This window comes from Leptopilina heterotoma, unplaced genomic scaffold (assembly GCF_015476425.1).
Source record: "Leptopilina heterotoma isolate Lh14 unplaced genomic scaffold, ASM1547642v1 Lhet_99, whole genome shotgun sequence".
Lineage (NCBI taxonomy): Eukaryota > Metazoa > Arthropoda > Insecta > Hymenoptera > Figitidae > Leptopilina > Leptopilina heterotoma.
In genome coordinates this window covers 1,118,492-1,137,566 of record NW_025111206.1, presented here as the reverse complement: position 1 = coordinate 1,137,566, position 19,075 = coordinate 1,118,492, and the positions used below count along the sequence as shown (strand labels likewise).

Genomic DNA, 19,075 nt, shown 5'->3' with positions numbered 1-19,075 from the left:
AAGTAAAAATAGAAAATTAAATGAAAAATAAAATCAGAGATAGAAAAAAAAATGAAAAATAGAAAATAAAACGAAACATTGAAAATAAAATAGAGAGCAAAATAAAAGAAACCAAAAACAGAGAATTAAAAATAAATAAACAAATTTGAGAAATAGAGAATAAAAAATTAAATAAAGAAAGAAAATAAAAAATGAAGATTCCAAAATAGAAAATAGAATAAAAAATAAATTAAAGAAATAATAAAATAAAAAGTAAAAAATAAAAAATTTTACAAAGTAAATATTTACTTTGACGAAATAATTTTTATTTACATAAATAAAATGAACGACAAATATTTTGCAGTTCAGGCAAATATTATCACGTAGTCAAATAAAAATTATTTCGAAGTAAATAAATATTTATTCGACAATATTTGAGTAATCGATTATACTAGATTTAAAGGTTTTTTTTCTTTTCTTTTCTGATCAGTGCAGTGTTTTTAAAAAAGAATTTTATAAAAGTAAAAAATATCTGAAAACTATACTTGTACATCAATCTTAGCCTCTATTGATTATGACTTCAGCTCCTTTTTTTACATTTTTTAAAAAAATTTATCAACTTTTTATTTTTTTTTTTTTAATCATCACAAGGTGCAAGAGTGCAACGGGCTTTTCGTTGAAGTTTCTTTGGACAAGGAGCACCTAGATTTTCAGGTTGTCGCTGCAAAAAATAAAATTTAAGGTAAAATTTAATACAATAAAGAAAATTTTTTTTTTTTTGAAAAATTATTTTTTTTGTAATTTTTATTTTTATTTGTTAATAAATTTTACTTATTTATTAATCAATTTTAATTATTTATTATTCTATTTTAATTATTTATTATTCTATTTTAATTATTTATTAATCAATTTTTAATTATTTATTAACTAATTTATGTTAGTTTGTTAATTAATTTGAGTTAATTTATTAATTAATTTGTGTTAGTTTTGTTAATTAATTTGAGTTAATTTATTAATTAATTTTTGGTAGTTTTGTTAATTAATTTGAGTTAATTTATTAATAAATTTGAGTTAGTTTATTAATTAATTTGATTAGATGTGTAAATTAATTTTTAATTATATTATATAGATATTAACCTTGATGAATCGTGAACTATAAACAAAGCCGTGACCACAGGAAACGTTACAAGCTGTCCATGGTGACCAGGGTGAAACCATGCAATCAACTTTAGGATTATTGACAAGTTGATTGTTATTAAAAATAGATTCATCTTGTTTTCTCGATTGCTGTTGACCACCAGTGAGTGCCGATCGAACCTGAATTTATAACTTTCGTTAACCTCAGGTATGTTAAATTTTACTATATTTTTATATTTTTAAATAACTACTATTATTTATTTATTGTTTATTTAATTATTATTAATTTTTTGTAGAGTCAAATTTTTTTATTCAGACCAAATTCTTAAAGTCCGTCAAGTTTTTTTTTTGGTGTCAGTAGTAGAGATCAATTCCGGTCAGACGGAGTAACTGTATCAGTAGTATAATTACATTTTAGTCAGACTGCAAATTTTTGGGAATTTATTTTCTCGTAATTTTAGTTTTTAATTTAGTTCTTAGTTTTATTTATTTTTAGTTTATTTCATTTCAGTTACTTTTATAGTTTTATTTTTTACTTTTAGTTTTAATTTTTAATTCTAGTTTTCAATTTTAGCCTTTGATTTGATTCGAACAATTACGACATTAGTAGTAAAGGTTAAATTTTGTCGAACCAAATTTTTTTTATTCTGACTAAAAACTTTTTTGTTCTCAGTAGTAAAGATTAATTAATCAGTAGTATAAGTAAATTTTAGTCAGACTGAATATTCTCCAGTTTTTTTTTATTTTCCTGTTATCAGTAGTGAAAGTAATTTCAAGTCAGACAAATACTTGTACGTAAATATAAATGACTTAAAAGGTAAAAATAATGAAACATTAAAAAAAATAGTATTAAAATAATATTAAAAAAATATTTCATAAATAAATGAAAATATCAATGAAATAACTTACGATTTCACAAGTTTTCGTACACTCATCGGCAGTTTGGAAATTATTTCTATTTCCTCGACATCCACCATAAATGAATGGAACACACATTAATTTACGTGTGTCGAATGACCAACGCTCAAATCGTCCTCTGCAAGGACCAATTTCTTGTTCTTCCATACAAACAACTAAAAATCGTAGAAATTGAAAAAATTTTTTAGTTTCTGGTACTTTTGTTGCTTATACAAAAAAAAATTTTTTTTTTGTTTTTTTTTTTTTTTGCGAAAAATCTGATTATTTTATTATCAAAAATTAATTTTTTTAATGGTAAGAATTATTTTTACCTTTAGCAGTAGCCATGTCGAGTGAACACTCTTCAGATTCCGTGCATTCAACTTGCTGTATGAGTTTAATTTTTAAGGAACATTCCGCGTGTGATGTAGGATCACTGGTTAATAATCTCATTCTCATTCTCACACCCTGTCCACAAGTGACACTGCAAGGCGACCACGTTGACCATTCTGAAACCTTAATTTTCATTTACTCTCTTTTTTACCTATTTCAGAATTGCGAAAATCGTATTTTTTTTTTTTTTTTTGCTTTTGCATTATTTTCTATTTTCTATTACTATTATTTTAGTAAACTAAAGAAAGAGAGAAAGAATTTAATGAAAGAAATTAAATAAGAGATTGAAAATTAAAGTATAAAATTATATTATAGTTTTTCTAAAGATATCAAATTAAGACAAAAAAAAGTATCAAAATAATGCATCGTGAAAATTTTGATAACTTTTTTTGCCTCCTCGGAAAAACTGTATGATATTGTAAACTAAAGAAAGCAGATTTTTAGTAAGAAAAGAATTTAATAAAAATATTGAAAATGAAAGTATAAAAATAAATTAAATAAATTAAATAAATTATAATTAAATAATTACAGAGAGAAAGAAAGTATAGAAATTGAAAATAAAAGTATAAAAATTATAGCAAATTAGAGATAGAAAGAATTTAGAGAAAAGAAATCAAATAATAAATAAAAAATGAACAGGATAAAAATTGAAAGAATTTATATGAGAAATTGTAATTACAGAGCACTTGGGATCAAGTATCTCCTCAGTTCCAGGTTCGCAATTTGATTTCATGCATTTCGACTTTTCAATAAGTGTGACGTGATTGCATTTTTTTCTATTATTTCGATTGACGAGCTTTCTTGTTCTCATTGTCAGGCCAGGACCACAAGACGCCGAGCACTCGGACCACTCGGTCCATTTCGATGCTTCACAATCGGACTCATTAATACCGAAAGCTTTGTCCTCATTTTCAGCGTCATCTCTAAAAAAAACCAGTTTTTGTTGGCAAAAATGAGATATTTTCAATTTTAAGTATTTTTAATTCCTATTATTTTTTTAAAATGTTTAACATTTTTTTTTAATTTTAATTTTTTTAAATTAAAAAAAAAATTTTTTATTCAATTATTTAAGTTTATTTGAATTTATTTATAAAAGAAGAATTTTTTTTTCAGACAGTAGTGAAAGTAAAATTTCAGTCAGACATCATTTTTATTTCGGATAAAACTTGTAATTTTTCTAAATCAGTAGTAAGAATAATTTTCAGTCAGACATAATCGTTTCTATTTCTATTCGTATTTCAGTAGTAGAAGTAAATTTAATCAAATATTTTTTGGTCATCGTTTCTATTTAGACTTTCAATTGTAAAAGTTAGGAAATCAATAAAATACTTGAAATTTTTCAGTAGTAAAAACCATCTTTTGGTCAGACACCGCATTATTCTTATTTCTACTTTCAGCATAGAGAAAGTTTTAATCAGAGAGTACTTGGGATTTTTCGTTTCAGTAGTAAAGCCAAATTTTAGTCAGACATTGTTTCTATTTCTATTTCAAGTAGTAAAAGTGAATATAGTCAGACAGGTTTAGGAATTTTTGTCATTAGTATTAGCAGTCGTATCCGTCAGTGCTTAGAAATTTTCGTATCAGTAGTAAAGACAAATTTTAGTCAGACATTGTTCCTATTTCTATTTTCAGTAGTAGAAGTAATTTTAATCCGAGAGTTCTTGAAATGTGGTGTGTAAGTAGTAAAGTCAAATTTTAGTCAGACGTACTTTCCATTTCAGACAATACTTGAAATTTTTTGTATCAGTAGTAAAGGTAAATTTTTAATCAGACATTGTTCATATTTATATTTTCAGTAGTAAAGATAAACTTCAGTCAGACACCGTTTTCATTTTTTACTTTCAGTAGTAACAGTAAATTTAAATCAGACAGCACTTGAAATTTTTTTTTGTCAGTAGAAAAGTTAATTTTTAGTCAGACATAATCGTTCCATTGTTGTCTGACTGATTTCTATTTACATTTTATTTTATTTACATTATTTCTATTTACTGAAGTATTCTATTGTATTGTTTACCCTACTTCAGTAGTATAAATAGAAAAATATTTCAGTAGTATAAACACAAAAATACTTCAGTAGTACAAACAGAAAAATATTTCAGTAGTACAAACACAAATCAGTCAGACAATGATTTTCTCCAATTATAGACATTATGATATTAGTAGTAAAAGTAATTTTCAGTAAGACATGAAATAATTTTAATTTTAATTTTGTATACACAAGTAGTAAAAAATATTTTCAGTCAGACATGAAACATTTTTTAATATAAAAAAATACCTCAGTAGTACAAACAGAAAAATATTTCAGTAGTACAAACACAAATCAGTCAGACAATGATTTTCTCCAATTGTAGACATTATGATATTAGTAGTAAAAGTAATTTTCAGTAAGACATGAAATAATTTTAATTTTTCTATTTAATTTTTCTATTTTCTATACAAAAGTAGAAAAAAATATTTTCAGTCAGACATGAAATATTTTTTAAATATATAAAATATTTTGAAATAAATTTTTATTTACTCACGGACATTCACCACTGAAAGCAAGACACATTTCCTTAGAAATCAATTGTCTATTACAACCCATCATTGCTGCTTTTTCCGGAATTCTATAATCTCTCTTTCTCATTCTCAAACCTTTGCCGCATGTCACCGAACACGTTGACCATGGCGAGTATTCCGTCGTTAGGCATTCGGCTTAAAAAAAAGAAAATACAATTAAAAAATTTCACTAAATTTTCAGTTTTAATTAAAACTTTCGTTATTTAAACAAATCGCTGTGCCAAGTAAAATTTTTGTTCCCTATACATTTTTTCACAGTTTTTCTAAGGATATCAAATTAAGACAAAAAACGAATTAAAAGTGTTATTTTGCAACACTTTTAATTCGTTTTTTGTTAAAAATAAAATTAAAAATTAAAAAAAAATTTTTTTGTTGAAAAAATAATTTAAAAAAAATAATAAAAAAATAATTTAAAATTAAAAAAAAAATTTGTAAAAAAAATTATCAATAAACTTACGTCGAGACGTGTCTTCAGTATTTTCAGTGACTTCAAATTCAGCGATTTGTTGCTGAAGATTCTGTTCGTCACAACTTTTTGGAACAATTGCCTCCCTATTTAAATAGAGTCTCGCCAATGGTAGCATTGGTTTTCCACTGGGATCATAGAATGGTGATCGTGGATCTTCCGGATATGATGTTGTGATTGGTTTCATTTTTTCCCTCGGCTTAGTTTCCGAATTCGGTGACATATAACTGATACCATTATCTGTCCCACCGTCCCATGGATAAAGATCAATGATCATACTCCTAACCCAGGAGCAATCCTTTTGACAGAGATTTAGTTTACTCACACCCACGACCCAATCGGGCGATGGTCCCAGCATTGAGGCAACTGACAATAACGGATGCTTCTTGTCAACTCTGCCAAAAAAAAACAAAATATTCATTACTTTATTTTAATTCTGAAATATCGAAAATTCATTAAATCAATTAAATTATTATTTTTCGTGATAAATAAAATTAATAAAATTAATTTATTTACAAATTATTTAAATAAATTTAATAATTCTTTAAGTAAAAATAATTTTTGCTCAATCAAGTTACCTACTTTTTTTGGTCTTATTTTTAATTACTTTTCTAGTAGAATTAATATTTAATTACTTTTCGGTAATTATTTTTTATTTATTTTATTGTAATTATTTTGTTAGTTTGTTATTTTTTGTTTTTGTTTTTTGTTTTTGTTTTTTGTTTTTTGTTTTTTGTTTTTTGTTTTTTGTTTTTTGTTTTTTGTTTTTTGTTTTTTGTTTTTTGTTTTTTGTTTTTTGTTTTTTGTTTTTTGTTTTTTGTTTTTTGTTTTTTGTTTTTTGTTTTTTGTTTTTTGTTTTTTGTTTTTTGTTTAATGGACACTGAAGGAGAAATGAAAACCTGAAATTTGCGGTTGTATTAGTGTTGACATTGGGATACCAGAGTCCAGCTGCCTTGATGTAAGTTCTCAGATGGCGAGCTTGGGATTTTAATTCGGCTTCCAATCCGGATGCAGAGCCCCATTCAGCGAGTTGACGAAATCCATCGGATGCTGTGTGATCCCGACCCCAAAAGGAAAAATTTGTCTCGTGAGTTGCACCGACCACATCACTGAAATGGGTCAACCATAGGGAAAATGGAAAATCCTTGGGGTGAGTCTCATTCGACCAAATACCCTCCATAATCATCTAATTTTAAGAATAAAAGAAGAAATATCGTCTTACTGACAGCAATAATAGGGGAAAAAAATAACAAAACAAATATAGTGACAACTGCATTATAATAATTATAATAACAAAAAGAAACAAAAATAATAGTAACAATAAAAACAAAAAAATAGAAAATAGAAAAGAATTTTTTTTTTAAATTTAAAATAGCAAAAAATAAGAAAAAATTACTCACTAAATTTTAATTAGTAAAAATGTATTTACTAATTTGAATTAGTGACTGAATTTTTTGCTTTAGAATTAGAAAATTTTTCTAATAAGTCATTTCTACTAATTTATTAGGAAAATTTACTTTCTTTGACTTTTTGCTTTTGTATTAGTGAATTTTATAAACAAACAGTAATTTCTACTAATTTATTTTAGTAAAATTACCTTTCTTTGAATATTTGCTTTTGGATTAGTAAATTTTACTATAATTAAATTACTAGAAATTATTATTTAGCAGTAAAATTTATAAATTCAAAAGCAAACAGTCAGTCACTGAAAATTTTACTAATAAGTCATTTATACTAATTTATTAGTAATTTATTAGTAAAATTTACTAATTTAAAAGCAAACAGTCAGGCACTGGAAACTTTACTAATAAACAGTAATATCTACTAATTTTATAAATAAATAAAGAATAATTTCTACTAATTTATTAGTAATATTTACTAATTCAAAAACAGAAAGTCAAAAAAAGTAAATTTTACTCATAAATTTATAGAAATTACTATTTATTACTAAAATTTACTAACTCAAAACAGAAAGTCAAAAAAATTAAATTTTACTAATAAAATAGTAAAAATTTCTATTTATTAGTAAAATTTACTAATTCAAAAGCAAAATGTCAAAAAAAAAAGTAAATTTTACTAATAAATAGAAATTTCTACTAATTTATTATGCAAATTTACTAATTCAGAAGCAAAAAGTCAAAAAAAAATTTTACTAATAAAAATTAGTAAAAGTTTCTATTTTTTAGTAAAATTTACTAATTTAAAAGCAAACAGTCAGGCACTGCAAACTTTACTAATAAACAGTAATAATTACTAATTTTATAAATAAATAAAGAATAATTTCTACTAATTTATTAGTAATATTTACTAATTCAAAAACAGAAAGTCAAAAAAAGTAAATTTTACTCATAAATTAGTAGAAATTACTATTTATTACTAAAATTTACTAACTCAAAACAGAAAGTCAAAAAAATTAAATTTTACTAATAAAATAGTAAAAATTTCTATTTATTAGTAAAATTTACTAATTCAAAAGCAAAATGTCAAAAAAAAAAGTAAATTTTACTAATAAATAGAAATTTCTACTAATTTATTATGCAAATTTACTAATTCAGAAGCAAAAAGTCAAAAAAAAAAAATTTTACTAATAAATTAGTAAAAGTTTCTATTTTTTAGTAAAATTTACTAATTCAAAAGCAAAAAGTCAGTCACTAATTCAAATTAGTATACATTTTTACTTATTCAAATTTAGAGAGTAGATATAAGAACAATAAATTAACTATAATATAAAAAATTGTAATAACAATAATAATAACAAAAATATACACAATAATATTGTCAAAAAATATGAAAAGAACTATAATAGTAACTAAAAATGTAAAGAATAATAATAATAATAATAATAATAATAATAATAATAATAATAATAATAATAATAATAATAATAATAATACCTAATATTAATAATAATAATAATAGCGAAAATTAAAAAGAATTAGAATAACAATGAGAATAATAATAAAAAATAGATTGCATTATTAATGGTAGTTAATAACAAAATAAAATAGTTCGCCTTATTTATGGAAAGTAAATAAGAAAGAAAATAATAATTTACCGAATATTTTGCTTCGTCGCAAGCACAACATTTATTGTCATCTAATTTTTCGGCTTCATCGGATGTCATTTCACAAAATGTTTTCGTTAATGCCCCATCTTCCGCATACCAATGTGTTGAATCTTCGAAAATCATTGCAGTGAATACCACACAACCCGAACCCGATGCTGGTGCTCTCCACATCACTTGAATCTATTTTTTATATAAATTATTCATATTTTAAATATTTGAATTTAAATATTTATATATATATATTTATATATATTGGAAAATATTTGAATATTTTTGCATTGAAAAATATTTAAATCTTTTTAAATTGAAAAATATTTTTTAAATTTTTTTTAAATTGAAAAATATTTGAATCTTTTTAAATTGAGAAAAATTTTTATGTTTTTTAAATTCGTAAATATTTAAATTTTTGCAAATTGAAAAATATTTGAATTTTTTTAAATTTAAAAAAAAATTATGTTTTTGAAATTGGAAAATATTTAAATTTTTGCAAATTGAAAAATATTTAATAATCTTTCAAAATTGAAAAATTGAAAAATTGAAAAATTGAAAAATAGAACAATATTTAAATTAAAAATTAGAACAATATTTAAATTAAAAAATATTTTCAATCTTTTTTAAGTTAGAAAATATTTAAAACTTTTTACACTGGAAAATATTGAATTTCTTTTACATTTAAAAATGTTTAAGAATTTATTCAATTAAAAAATATTTAAATCTAAAAATATTTAAAACCTCAAATCTTTCTACAATGAAAAATATTTATTTGTCTATTTTTTTTCGAGGGAAGATTCAATTCTTTTTACTCAAAGTTTCAAAGTGTTAGAAAAACACTTTTTTTTTATTGCATACACATTTTTTTATATCAGGGATAAATTTTTTTTCACGTATATCATTGAAAAATGAAAAAAATACATTTTTGAACTCACCTCTGATTTTGAATTGTCAGTTGACTCTGATATCGTATTGATACAATCTTCATTAAATTGAGCAAGCGAATCTGAAAAGAGCTGCAAATATCCAATTCGAGCAGCAGGGTTATTAGGCAAGTGTTGGGAATCGATAGATAGCGTGAAACGTGTAAATTGTTGAAGTCTCTCATGATTGCGAGTGCCTGGAACGTGCAATTTTGTGTGTTCCAATTGGAATGCAAAATGGTTTTTTTTTTTATTTTTTTTTATATATAAATTGATATTTTGAAAAAAAAATCCACATCAATTTCTAGAATGTTGATATTTTCTTTTTTTTAAATAAAATATAACAAATCGCACATTTATTTGTTAAATTATTTGAATTAAATTAATTCAAATAAATAAATTTATTCAATTAAATTTGAATTAGTAAAAATGTTTACTTGAATTAATAATTGACTTTTTGCTTTCGAATTAGTTGATTTTACTACTAAATTAGTAGAAATTACTATTTATTACTAAAATTAATAGTCACTGACTTTTTGCTATTGAATTAGTAAACTTTACTAATAAATACTAATTTTTACAAATTTATTAGTAAAGTTTACTAATTCGAAAGCAAAAATTCTGTCACTACTTCAAATTAGTAAATATTTTTACTAATTCTAATTTAAAGTGAATATTAAACAATATATTTTATTATTATAACAAAATAAAAATAATAATAATACAAAATTTTAATTAATTATTAAAATTTTTTAAATTCAATTTAAATAACATTAATTCTTTCAATTATTATTTATAATGTATAATTTATTAATTAATAATTATTAGTTAATAATAATTAATTATTAATCAATTGAATTATTTATTACTAATTCGATTTAGCAGTAATTTATTAATTAAATTACTGTTCATTAATTCGTATCAATCATTTATTATTCAAATTAATTATTCATTGAGTTAATTACTTTTAATTCAAATTGGAAATAATTGATTAACTGAATAAATTAATAATTAAATAATATATAATAAATAATTAATTTACCTCTTAAGCTAATTGTGTAAACAGCATTTGGGATATATTTATCGAAATCTCCACTAATCAAAATGCGATAACCACCGTCGCCCGGAAGTCGTTGGGAGGATGCCTCTTCCGTGGATGGTCGCATTGGACAACTGGCTTGAACTCCGGCGACGATCAACGTCACCAAAATTAGCCGTAACATTTTCTATTAACTTATAGTTGCCCTTTTTCCTTAAAACAGTAAATTTTTTTGTGTTATTTCTACACTTATTAATTTTATTAATTTTAAAAAAAGTATTTTTTAATTTTGAATAGTAATAATGGAATTTCTTGAAAAAATTCAATTATTTTCTAAATTTGGAATAAAATTTTTCGCGAGAATTCAATTATTTTAAGTGTACAATAATAATTGAATTTTTCAAAAAAAATTCAATTATTTTCAAAAACTATTATAATAAAATTCTTTGGAAGAATTCAATTATTTTCACAAAATAATGAGAATAAAATTCTTTGCAAGAATTCAATTATTTTCGTAATAATTTTTTTCGCAAGAATTCAATTATATTTTCGTAATAAAATTTCTTGTGAGAATTCAATTATTTTTAATATAATTTCAATGGAATTTTTCAAAAGAAATCAATTATTTTCAAAAGCTAATTAAATTCTTCGCCAGAATTTAAATTATTTTCATAAAAAAAAATAAAAAAAAATAATAAAATTTTTCGTGAGAATTCAAATATTTTCAAAAATTATGAGAATAAAATTCTTTGCAAAAATTCAATTATTTTCGCAATAAATTTTTTCGTGGGAATTAAATTACTTTTAATATAATTTCATTAAAATTACTCAAAAGAATTCAATTATTTTCAAAAATTATTGTAATAAAATTTTTCTCCAGAAATTCAATTATTGTCAAAAACTATTGTAATAAAATTTTTTTGCAAGAATTCAATTATTTTCAAAAATTTTAATAAAATTCTTTTCCAGAAATTCAATTATTTTCAAAAACTATTATAATAAAATTTTTTGCAAGAATTCAATTATATTCGTAATAAAATTTTCCGCGTGAATTCAATTACTTTTAATAGAATTTTAATGAAATTTCTCGAAAGAATTCAATTATTTTCAAAAATTGTAATTACATTCTTCTCCAGAATTTGAATTATTTGAATAATGAAATTCTTCGCGAGAATTCAATTATTTTTAAAAATTATTAGAGTAAAATTCTTTACAAGAATTAAATTATTTTTGCAAAAAATTTTTTCGTGCGGGAATTAAATTACTTTTAATATAATTTGAATGAAATTTCTCAAAAAAAAAAATCAATTATTATCAAAAGCTAATTTTTCGCAAGAATTCAATTTTTTTTCATTTAAATAATAATGGAATTTTTCGCAAGAATTCAATTATTTTCATTTAAATAATAATGGAATTTCTCGAAAGAATTCAATTATTTTAAAAAACTATTTTAATAAAATTCTTTAAAAGAATTCAATTATTTTCAAAAACTATTTTAATAAAATTCTTTAAAAGATTTCAATTATTTTCAAAAATTATGGGAATAAAATTTGTTTGCAAGAATTCAATTATTTTCGTAATAAAATTAATTAACTAGGCATATTGTAATTGTTAATTAATTATATTTTACAAACGAAAAAATCAGCAGTAATTTTGCATTAAAAAAAAATCAAAACTACCCATATAAGATCATTATTGTCCATTAGAAAAAAATTAGAAAAATTAAAAAAGAAAATAAATAAAACATAGGAAAAAAGGCAAAATGAAAGACAAAATTAGAAGAATGCACAAAAAAAAAATAAAACTATAGAAAAATTTTGATTTACGAATTAAAAATAAAACAAGTAGAAAGAAGAAGAAAGAATAGAAGAAAATCGAAAATAAGAGTAACGGAAAAAAGAAGATATAGAATAATTTACTTCTTCTAAATTCCACTTGTTAAATAATACATTCTGACAAATTCCCAGCTCATATAAGATATTATTACTGAAATTATTCATGCGCACATTATATACACATCATGTTTGCGCATAAGATTTCAATTTAAGTGACAATTGCGCGGAATGAACAAGAACCAAGTTCTGGTTTCTCATTTATAAAGATTCAATCGTGTGTATATGCATAGAGAAATAATATGGGTGCCCTTGTCTTCTTTGAGGCTCGTATGCCTTGAATACTTGTACACATATGTGGAATATGAATATTCCACGTGATAATAATTTGCACAAAGCCTGCAATGTCCGATTGCGCACATGCATTGCAGACACAATCGTGGATAATAAAACAAATAGAATCACATATGAGTATTTTTATTATTATTATTATTATTATTATTATTATTATTATCTTTCAAATTTAAAAAAAATTCTCGTCAAAATCCCAATTATCTTTATAAATAACAAAATTCTTCCCCAAAATTCAATTATATTTTCAAATCAATTTCAAATTCCCAAAAATAGTACGTAAACATTTAATTATTTTCATAAATAATACAAATTTCTGAGGAATTTAATTATTTTCATAAATAATACAAATTTCTCAGAAATTCAATTATTTACAAATTTTTTATAAATTCCTTCGCAATCATTCAATTATTTTTATAAATAATAAATTTTTTTTTCAAAAATTCAATTATTTTCATAAAAAAAATTAAAAATTGTAGAAAATAATAATTGATTTGAAATGATGAAAATAATTTTGAAAAAGTTACTGTAATTATTTATTAATAATATTGTAGGATATTGTATTATTGTAGTTATAATTAACTCTCTAAATTTAAATTAGGAAAAATGTTTACTAATTTGTGATTTTAATTAGTTACTGACTTTTTGCTTTTAAATTTTAGTCAAATTTACGAATAAATAATAATTTCTAAAAATATTTATTAGTCAAATTTAGTCATTCAAAAGAAAAAGACGAAAAAAGTAAATTTTATACTAATAAATAATAATTTCTAGATTTTCTACTTATTTTTTTAGTAATATTTACTAATTCAAAAACGGAAAGACAAAAAAAGTAAATATTACTAATAAGTTAGTAGAAACTACTATTTATTAGTAAAAATTACTAATTCCAAAATCAAAAAGAAAAAAAAATAAATTTTACTAATAAATAATAATTTCTACTAATTTATTAGTAAAATTTACTAATTCAGAAGCAAAAAGTAAAAAATTATTACTAATTAGTGGAAATTGTGATTTGTTAGTAAAATTTACTAATTAAGAAGCAAAAAGTCAAAAAAAAATACATTTTTCTAATAAGTTAGTAAAAATTGTTATTTAGTAGTAAAATTTACTAATTCAAAGTCAAAAAGTAAAAAAAAAGTAAATTTTACTAATAAATAATAATTTCTACTAATTTATTATGCAAATTTACTATAATTAGTAGAAATTGCTATTTATTAGAAAAATTTACTAATTCAGTAGCAAAAAGTAAAAAGAAAATTTACTAATTAGTGGAAATTGTGATTTACTAGTATAAAAATTTAATAATTCAAAAGCAAAAAGTAAAGAAAAAATTACTAATTAGTAGAAATTGTGATTTATTAGTAAAATTTACTAATTCAGAAGCAAAAAGTCAAAAAAAAAGTACATTTTTCTAATAAGTTAGTAGAAATTGATATTTATTAGTAAAATTTACTAATTAAGAAGCAAAAAGTAAAAAGAAAATTTACTAATTAGTAGAAGTTGTGATTTATTAGAAAAATTTACTAATTCAAAAACAAAAAGTCAAAAAAAAGTACATTTTTCTAATAAGTTAGTAAAAATTCTTATTTAGTAGTAAAATTTACTAATTCAAAAGCAAAAAGACAAAAGAAGTAAATTTTACTAATAAATTAATAGAAATTACTATTTATTAGTCAATTTTACTAATTCAAAAGCAAAAAGTCAGACACTAATTCAAATTAGTAAACATTTTGATTATATTTTTATTATAAATTATAATATCATTATAATTACTATAATATAATTATAATTATTGTAAAAATTATTATATAGTTATTATTATTATTATATAATTAGATTATATAAATTTAAAAATATATTTACAAAAAATATACAAAACAAGTGCCTATATGTATATATGACACTGAGAACGAGGTCAAAACTTTTGCCATCCTTACGTTTAACGGCTCTTGCGATATCGCGAGATCATCGCATTCATATATTGTAATACGCACTTGAAACATGTGCATCTATATATATAGAAGTCGAAATAACTTTTTTAAATTGTATAATAAAAAGGAATTTGCCTTCACTCTTGACTTCAGGGGTCATTTGAAAATTTGAATTTCTAAAATTGCTTATTATTAGATTGAAAATTATTAATTTTTATACGAATGAAAAAAATTCAAATATAAATATTAGAACCTTTTTTTTCTTCATTTTTGCAGACTAAAAGTTTTTTTATAAACTCAAATTTTTTTTTTAGTTTAAAAATATTTTTTTTATTGACAATTGTTTCGTTGAAAAATTCTGTAAAAATTCAAAACATTTTTTATTGTTTTTAATTTTTTAGTGAATAATTCCGTGAAAATTTTATTTTTTAAAAAAATTTTCCGTAAAAAATTGAAATCAAGCTCTTTTAAAATTTTGAATTAGTGACAAAGACGAGAATTATAAAATCGTGTTACATAATAAAATACTTTTTTCCTTTCAATACTCGCGTGTATTTATAATTAAATACTAAAATCACAATAAGCTATTATTTAGCTAAACATATCGTATATTTTTTTTTTTTTTTTTTTTTGAGGGCAATCGATAATTTATTAATAATATAAAATTATTTTTTATATTCACACGAGTAGGATTCTTATTCATTTTTCATTCGACGACATATATATAATTATATTTTGATCAAATTAATTTTAATTGCTGCAAAAAAAAACCGGTGTTTTGTTTAATTGTCACTTCCTTTTGTGTTGCGGCGAAGAACTATTATTTTTTCAATGTCAACATTTATGAAAAAAAAAAATCGTTACAAATGAAATTTTTTCCACTTTACGCATAAGTCATTTGCACAATATTATATGTTTACTTGTCTACTTCCTGTTCTTTCAATAATGTAAAATTCCTGTTTAGAAAATCATTCAAAACTAGAAATGAAAATTAAACTAAAAATAGAATAAAATAATATAAAAGCAATTTTAATAATTCAAAAATGTTAAAAAATTTCCCCTTGGTGAGGGGGTCAAAATGGGGAAAAAAGTATTATCAATATTTTTTCGTTCCAGATATAATAATTATTTATTTAATTAATTAATAATAATAATAATTATGATTAATAATATACCATCATTGTTTAATTAATTTATTATTTTTTAAATAATAACAATAATAATATAATAATAAAAATTAAATAAAATAATATAATTTGAGTTAATATTTATTTATTTGGATAAACAATGATAATTATGTATTTTATCGTTCTAGTAAAGATTGCAATAAGGCAACATTGAACTAAAAATCTCCTTCTGATAAACAATGGAACAAAATAAAAGTGCCATTGTTAAAGAGAAAAAAAAAAACTTTAAATATAAACTTGTCACTCCTCTTTTATAATGAAACACGAAAAAAAATGTGTAAATGGAAAATTATCCACTTGCGGGCTTTGCTCATTGTTTTCAAAGTTTGAAAATGAGATTCTGATAATGATGCGAGATAGAAATTACAGACCGGAAATAATGCGGCTCGAGACACATCGGTCGTGGGTTCCGATAATGATAACATACAACTCATTCATACATGCGTTGTATAAACGCGGAGAACATCACTCGCGAAGAATCCGCAAAGTCAGGTGAATGACACCAATAAAAGTTCTTCACACCAAAAAAAGTAAACAAAAAAATTTGAAAAAAAAAAATTTAATTTTAATTTTTAATTTTAATTTTGCAAATTAAAATTAAAAATTTTTTAAATTATTAATTAAAAAATAAAAAGTACAAATTTTTTAATATCACAATTTTTCTAAGGAAAAAAGTAAACAAAAAAATTAAAAAAAGAATTTAATTTTAATTTGTATTTTTAATTTTGCAAATTAAAATAAAATAATAATATTATTAAAAATACCATGAACATAAATAAAATCGAATAAAAAAATGGCTTATTCACTACCAAATAATAATAAAAATAATAAAATTAATAATTAATAATAATTATTAATTTATTAATTATTAATCAATATTCATTTATTTAGATAAATAATCTGTGTCAATTATTTGAATTTTAAGAAAAAAATTTTACAGTGCATTTTAATTTTAAAATTACTATCGAAAAAATAAAATCATATTATGTTAATTTATTAACAACATAAACATTTTGTACGTTCTTCATCATCATTTTTAATCATCATGTTCGTTTGCATAAATATAATGTAAATTTTCACAAATTACAATTTATTCGCAAATTTATTATTTAAATTTTATGTTGTAACAATCACGGAAGCAATTGGCAATATAAATAAATAATTTTATAATGTAAATAAACTTTTATTTGTATTTATTTATCACTTTTTTATTTTTATTTATTTTGTTACTTATTTATTTAAATATTTATTTCTTTCTTTCTTTTTTTCTCTCTTTCTTTCTTTCTTTCTTTCTTTCTTTCTTTCTTTCTTTCTTTCTTTCTTTCTTTCTTTCTTTCTTTCTTTCTTTCTTTCTTTCTTTCTTTCTTTCTTTCTTTCTTTCTTTCTTTATCTCTTTATTTATTTATTTTAACTATAGATAAGAAAAATTTTCTCCTGAAATAAAAAATCAATAAAATATTTAACAAACTTGATAAATATCGAAAAACTAAATTTAGGACAATTTATTCTTGTTTATATTTAGTTTTCTTTATTCAAACATCTCGATAGTCTTTATCGCCTTTTAGTTTTAAATCACAAAAAAAAACCAAAAGTCTAAGGGTCATGAGATAAAATTCATTCTTATGCATTTTTTTTTCTTTTATTCGGTAAAGAAAAAGTAATAATATTTAAACACTGTACGGGTTTATAATCTGTAAAAATTGTGTCACGAAAAATTTTATTTTTATCGTTTATACAAATAATTTATTTTAATAAAATAAATAAATAATTTTAAAAACTTTCGATTTTGTTCAATAGAAAATAGAAAATAAATAAAAATCCTTTTATTTTAAAACAATTCTATTATTATGTTTATATTATTGCAAATAAGTAAATAAATGTAAACCAAGTCCACTTCCGGACCAAAAGGCTGAAGTTATAATAAATATTTATAAATAAGTAGATAAATGAGAAAATAAATAAATAATAAATTAAATCCAAGTCCACTTCAGGACCAAAAGGCTGAAGATATAATAAATATATGTAAATAAATAAATGAGTAAATAAACAAATGAGATAATAAATAAATGAGTAAATAAATGAGTAAACAAATAAAAAAAATAATTAAACAAATAATTACATAAATAAAAATTAGTATTTATAATTCAAATTTTTATTTAATAGGTACTAACTGAAATAATTAGTTAGAGGTCAATGTTTTTTTTAAATACAAAAACACAATTTTTAAAAATAAGAAATAAAAATTATTTACTTAAATATCACACAGAACTTTTATCACATTTTTTTCAGTTCTTTTCAAGTTAATAGGAAATAATTAAAAAAAAATGTTCACTATATAAAGAACTAAGGAACAAAAACAATACGTTGAATTGTATCTATAAATAAATTTTAAATAAATTTTCTTAAATAAATAAATAAATAAATAAAATTTGTTGACTTTTGGTCCATCAGTTAAAAAACTTCAGTGTGATTTAATTAAATAAAAATTCAATTTAATAAAAAAATTAAAATGCAAAATTTATTTTGTCTCTAATTTGCAGAGAGGGGGGAAAGAAAAAAAAAACACGAAAATATTGCCTTTAAAAGACTCACCGGTTATGTTAAAATCTCGCGGTTATAGACCAACAACAAGTTGAGCAAAGCTCGTATATAAGACTGACGCGACACGACTAAACGAGATGACGACTTCGAGTCTTGGGACTACTGCTACAGATTGGGAAAGTCTAGTTACTAAGCAAACAAAAATTATATCATCTACGGAAATACGCACTTTTTGCCTTTAAATTATACTCATAGCACTTTATTCTATTTTTTTCATTTGAAAATATTTTTTTATACGCGATTATAGACAAGTGAAGAAATAAAGAAAATTGGAGATTTTTCAAGTTAATTGAGTCGTTTTTGAATTTAAATTTCTTTCTTTTTCTTCTCTTTCTTTTTTTAAAGACAAAAATTGTTTTTACTTTTTTCTTTCTTCTCTTTCTTCTTTTAAAGACAAAGAAAACTTGAAAAAGAAAACGAATTTTATATTTTTTTTTCTCTTTCTTTTTTTAAAGACAATGATAAGTGGAAAAGGAAAGTAGATAAAACAATTTTACAATATAGACAAGGAAAGAAAGAGAAAAGAAGAAAATTATTTTAAATTAAAAAGAAATTTAAATAAAAAAGGAAGAAAATTATTTAAAATTACACCAAAAGAAGAAAAAGAAGAAGAAGATAGATAGAAAAATAAAGAGAAAATAGAAAATAGAGAGAAAAAGAAGAAGTAGAAAGTAAATAAAATAAAAAATAGATAAAATATAGATAAAGTAAATAGATAA

At 21.6% G+C, this 19,075-nt stretch overlaps 1 protein-coding gene across 1 annotated transcript; it reads right to left on the bottom strand.

Annotated features, from left to right (window-relative positions):
* Window positions 1-524: 524 nt before the first annotated feature.
* LOC122512440 (spondin-1) lies at window positions 525-18,484 on the bottom strand. Its single transcript, XM_043628261.1, has 12 exons — window positions 18,348-18,484; window positions 10,455-10,664; window positions 9,425-9,609; window positions 8,487-8,678; window positions 6,331-6,617; window positions 5,423-5,826; window positions 4,929-5,100; window positions 3,086-3,329; window positions 2,346-2,529; window positions 2,026-2,189; window positions 1,117-1,296; window positions 525-700 (listed from the first exon to the last, which is right to left on the bottom strand). The coding sequence occupies exons 2-12, from the start codon at window positions 10,633-10,635 to the stop codon at window positions 617-619; spliced, it is 2,277 nt and encodes a 758-aa protein (XP_043484196.1). The 5' UTR covers window positions 10,636-10,664; window positions 18,348-18,484; the 3' UTR covers window positions 525-616.
* Between the last annotated feature and the right edge of the window lie 591 nt (window positions 18,485-19,075).

Bases quoted from the DNA above. Each gene is read 5' to 3' on its own strand.
- LOC122512440 (XM_043628261.1), bottom strand. From the start codon at position 10,635: ATGTTACGGCTAATTTTGGTGACGTTGATCGTCGCCGGAGTTCAAGCC. The intron at 9,610-10,454 runs GTAAATTAATTA...TGCACGTTCCAG, and splicing joins TTACACAATTAGCTTAAGAG to GCACTCGCAATCATGAGAGA. The intron at 2,530-3,085 runs GTAATTACAATT...ATGAAAATTAAG, and splicing joins TACTTGATCCCAAGTGCTCT to GTTTCAGAATGGTCAACGTG.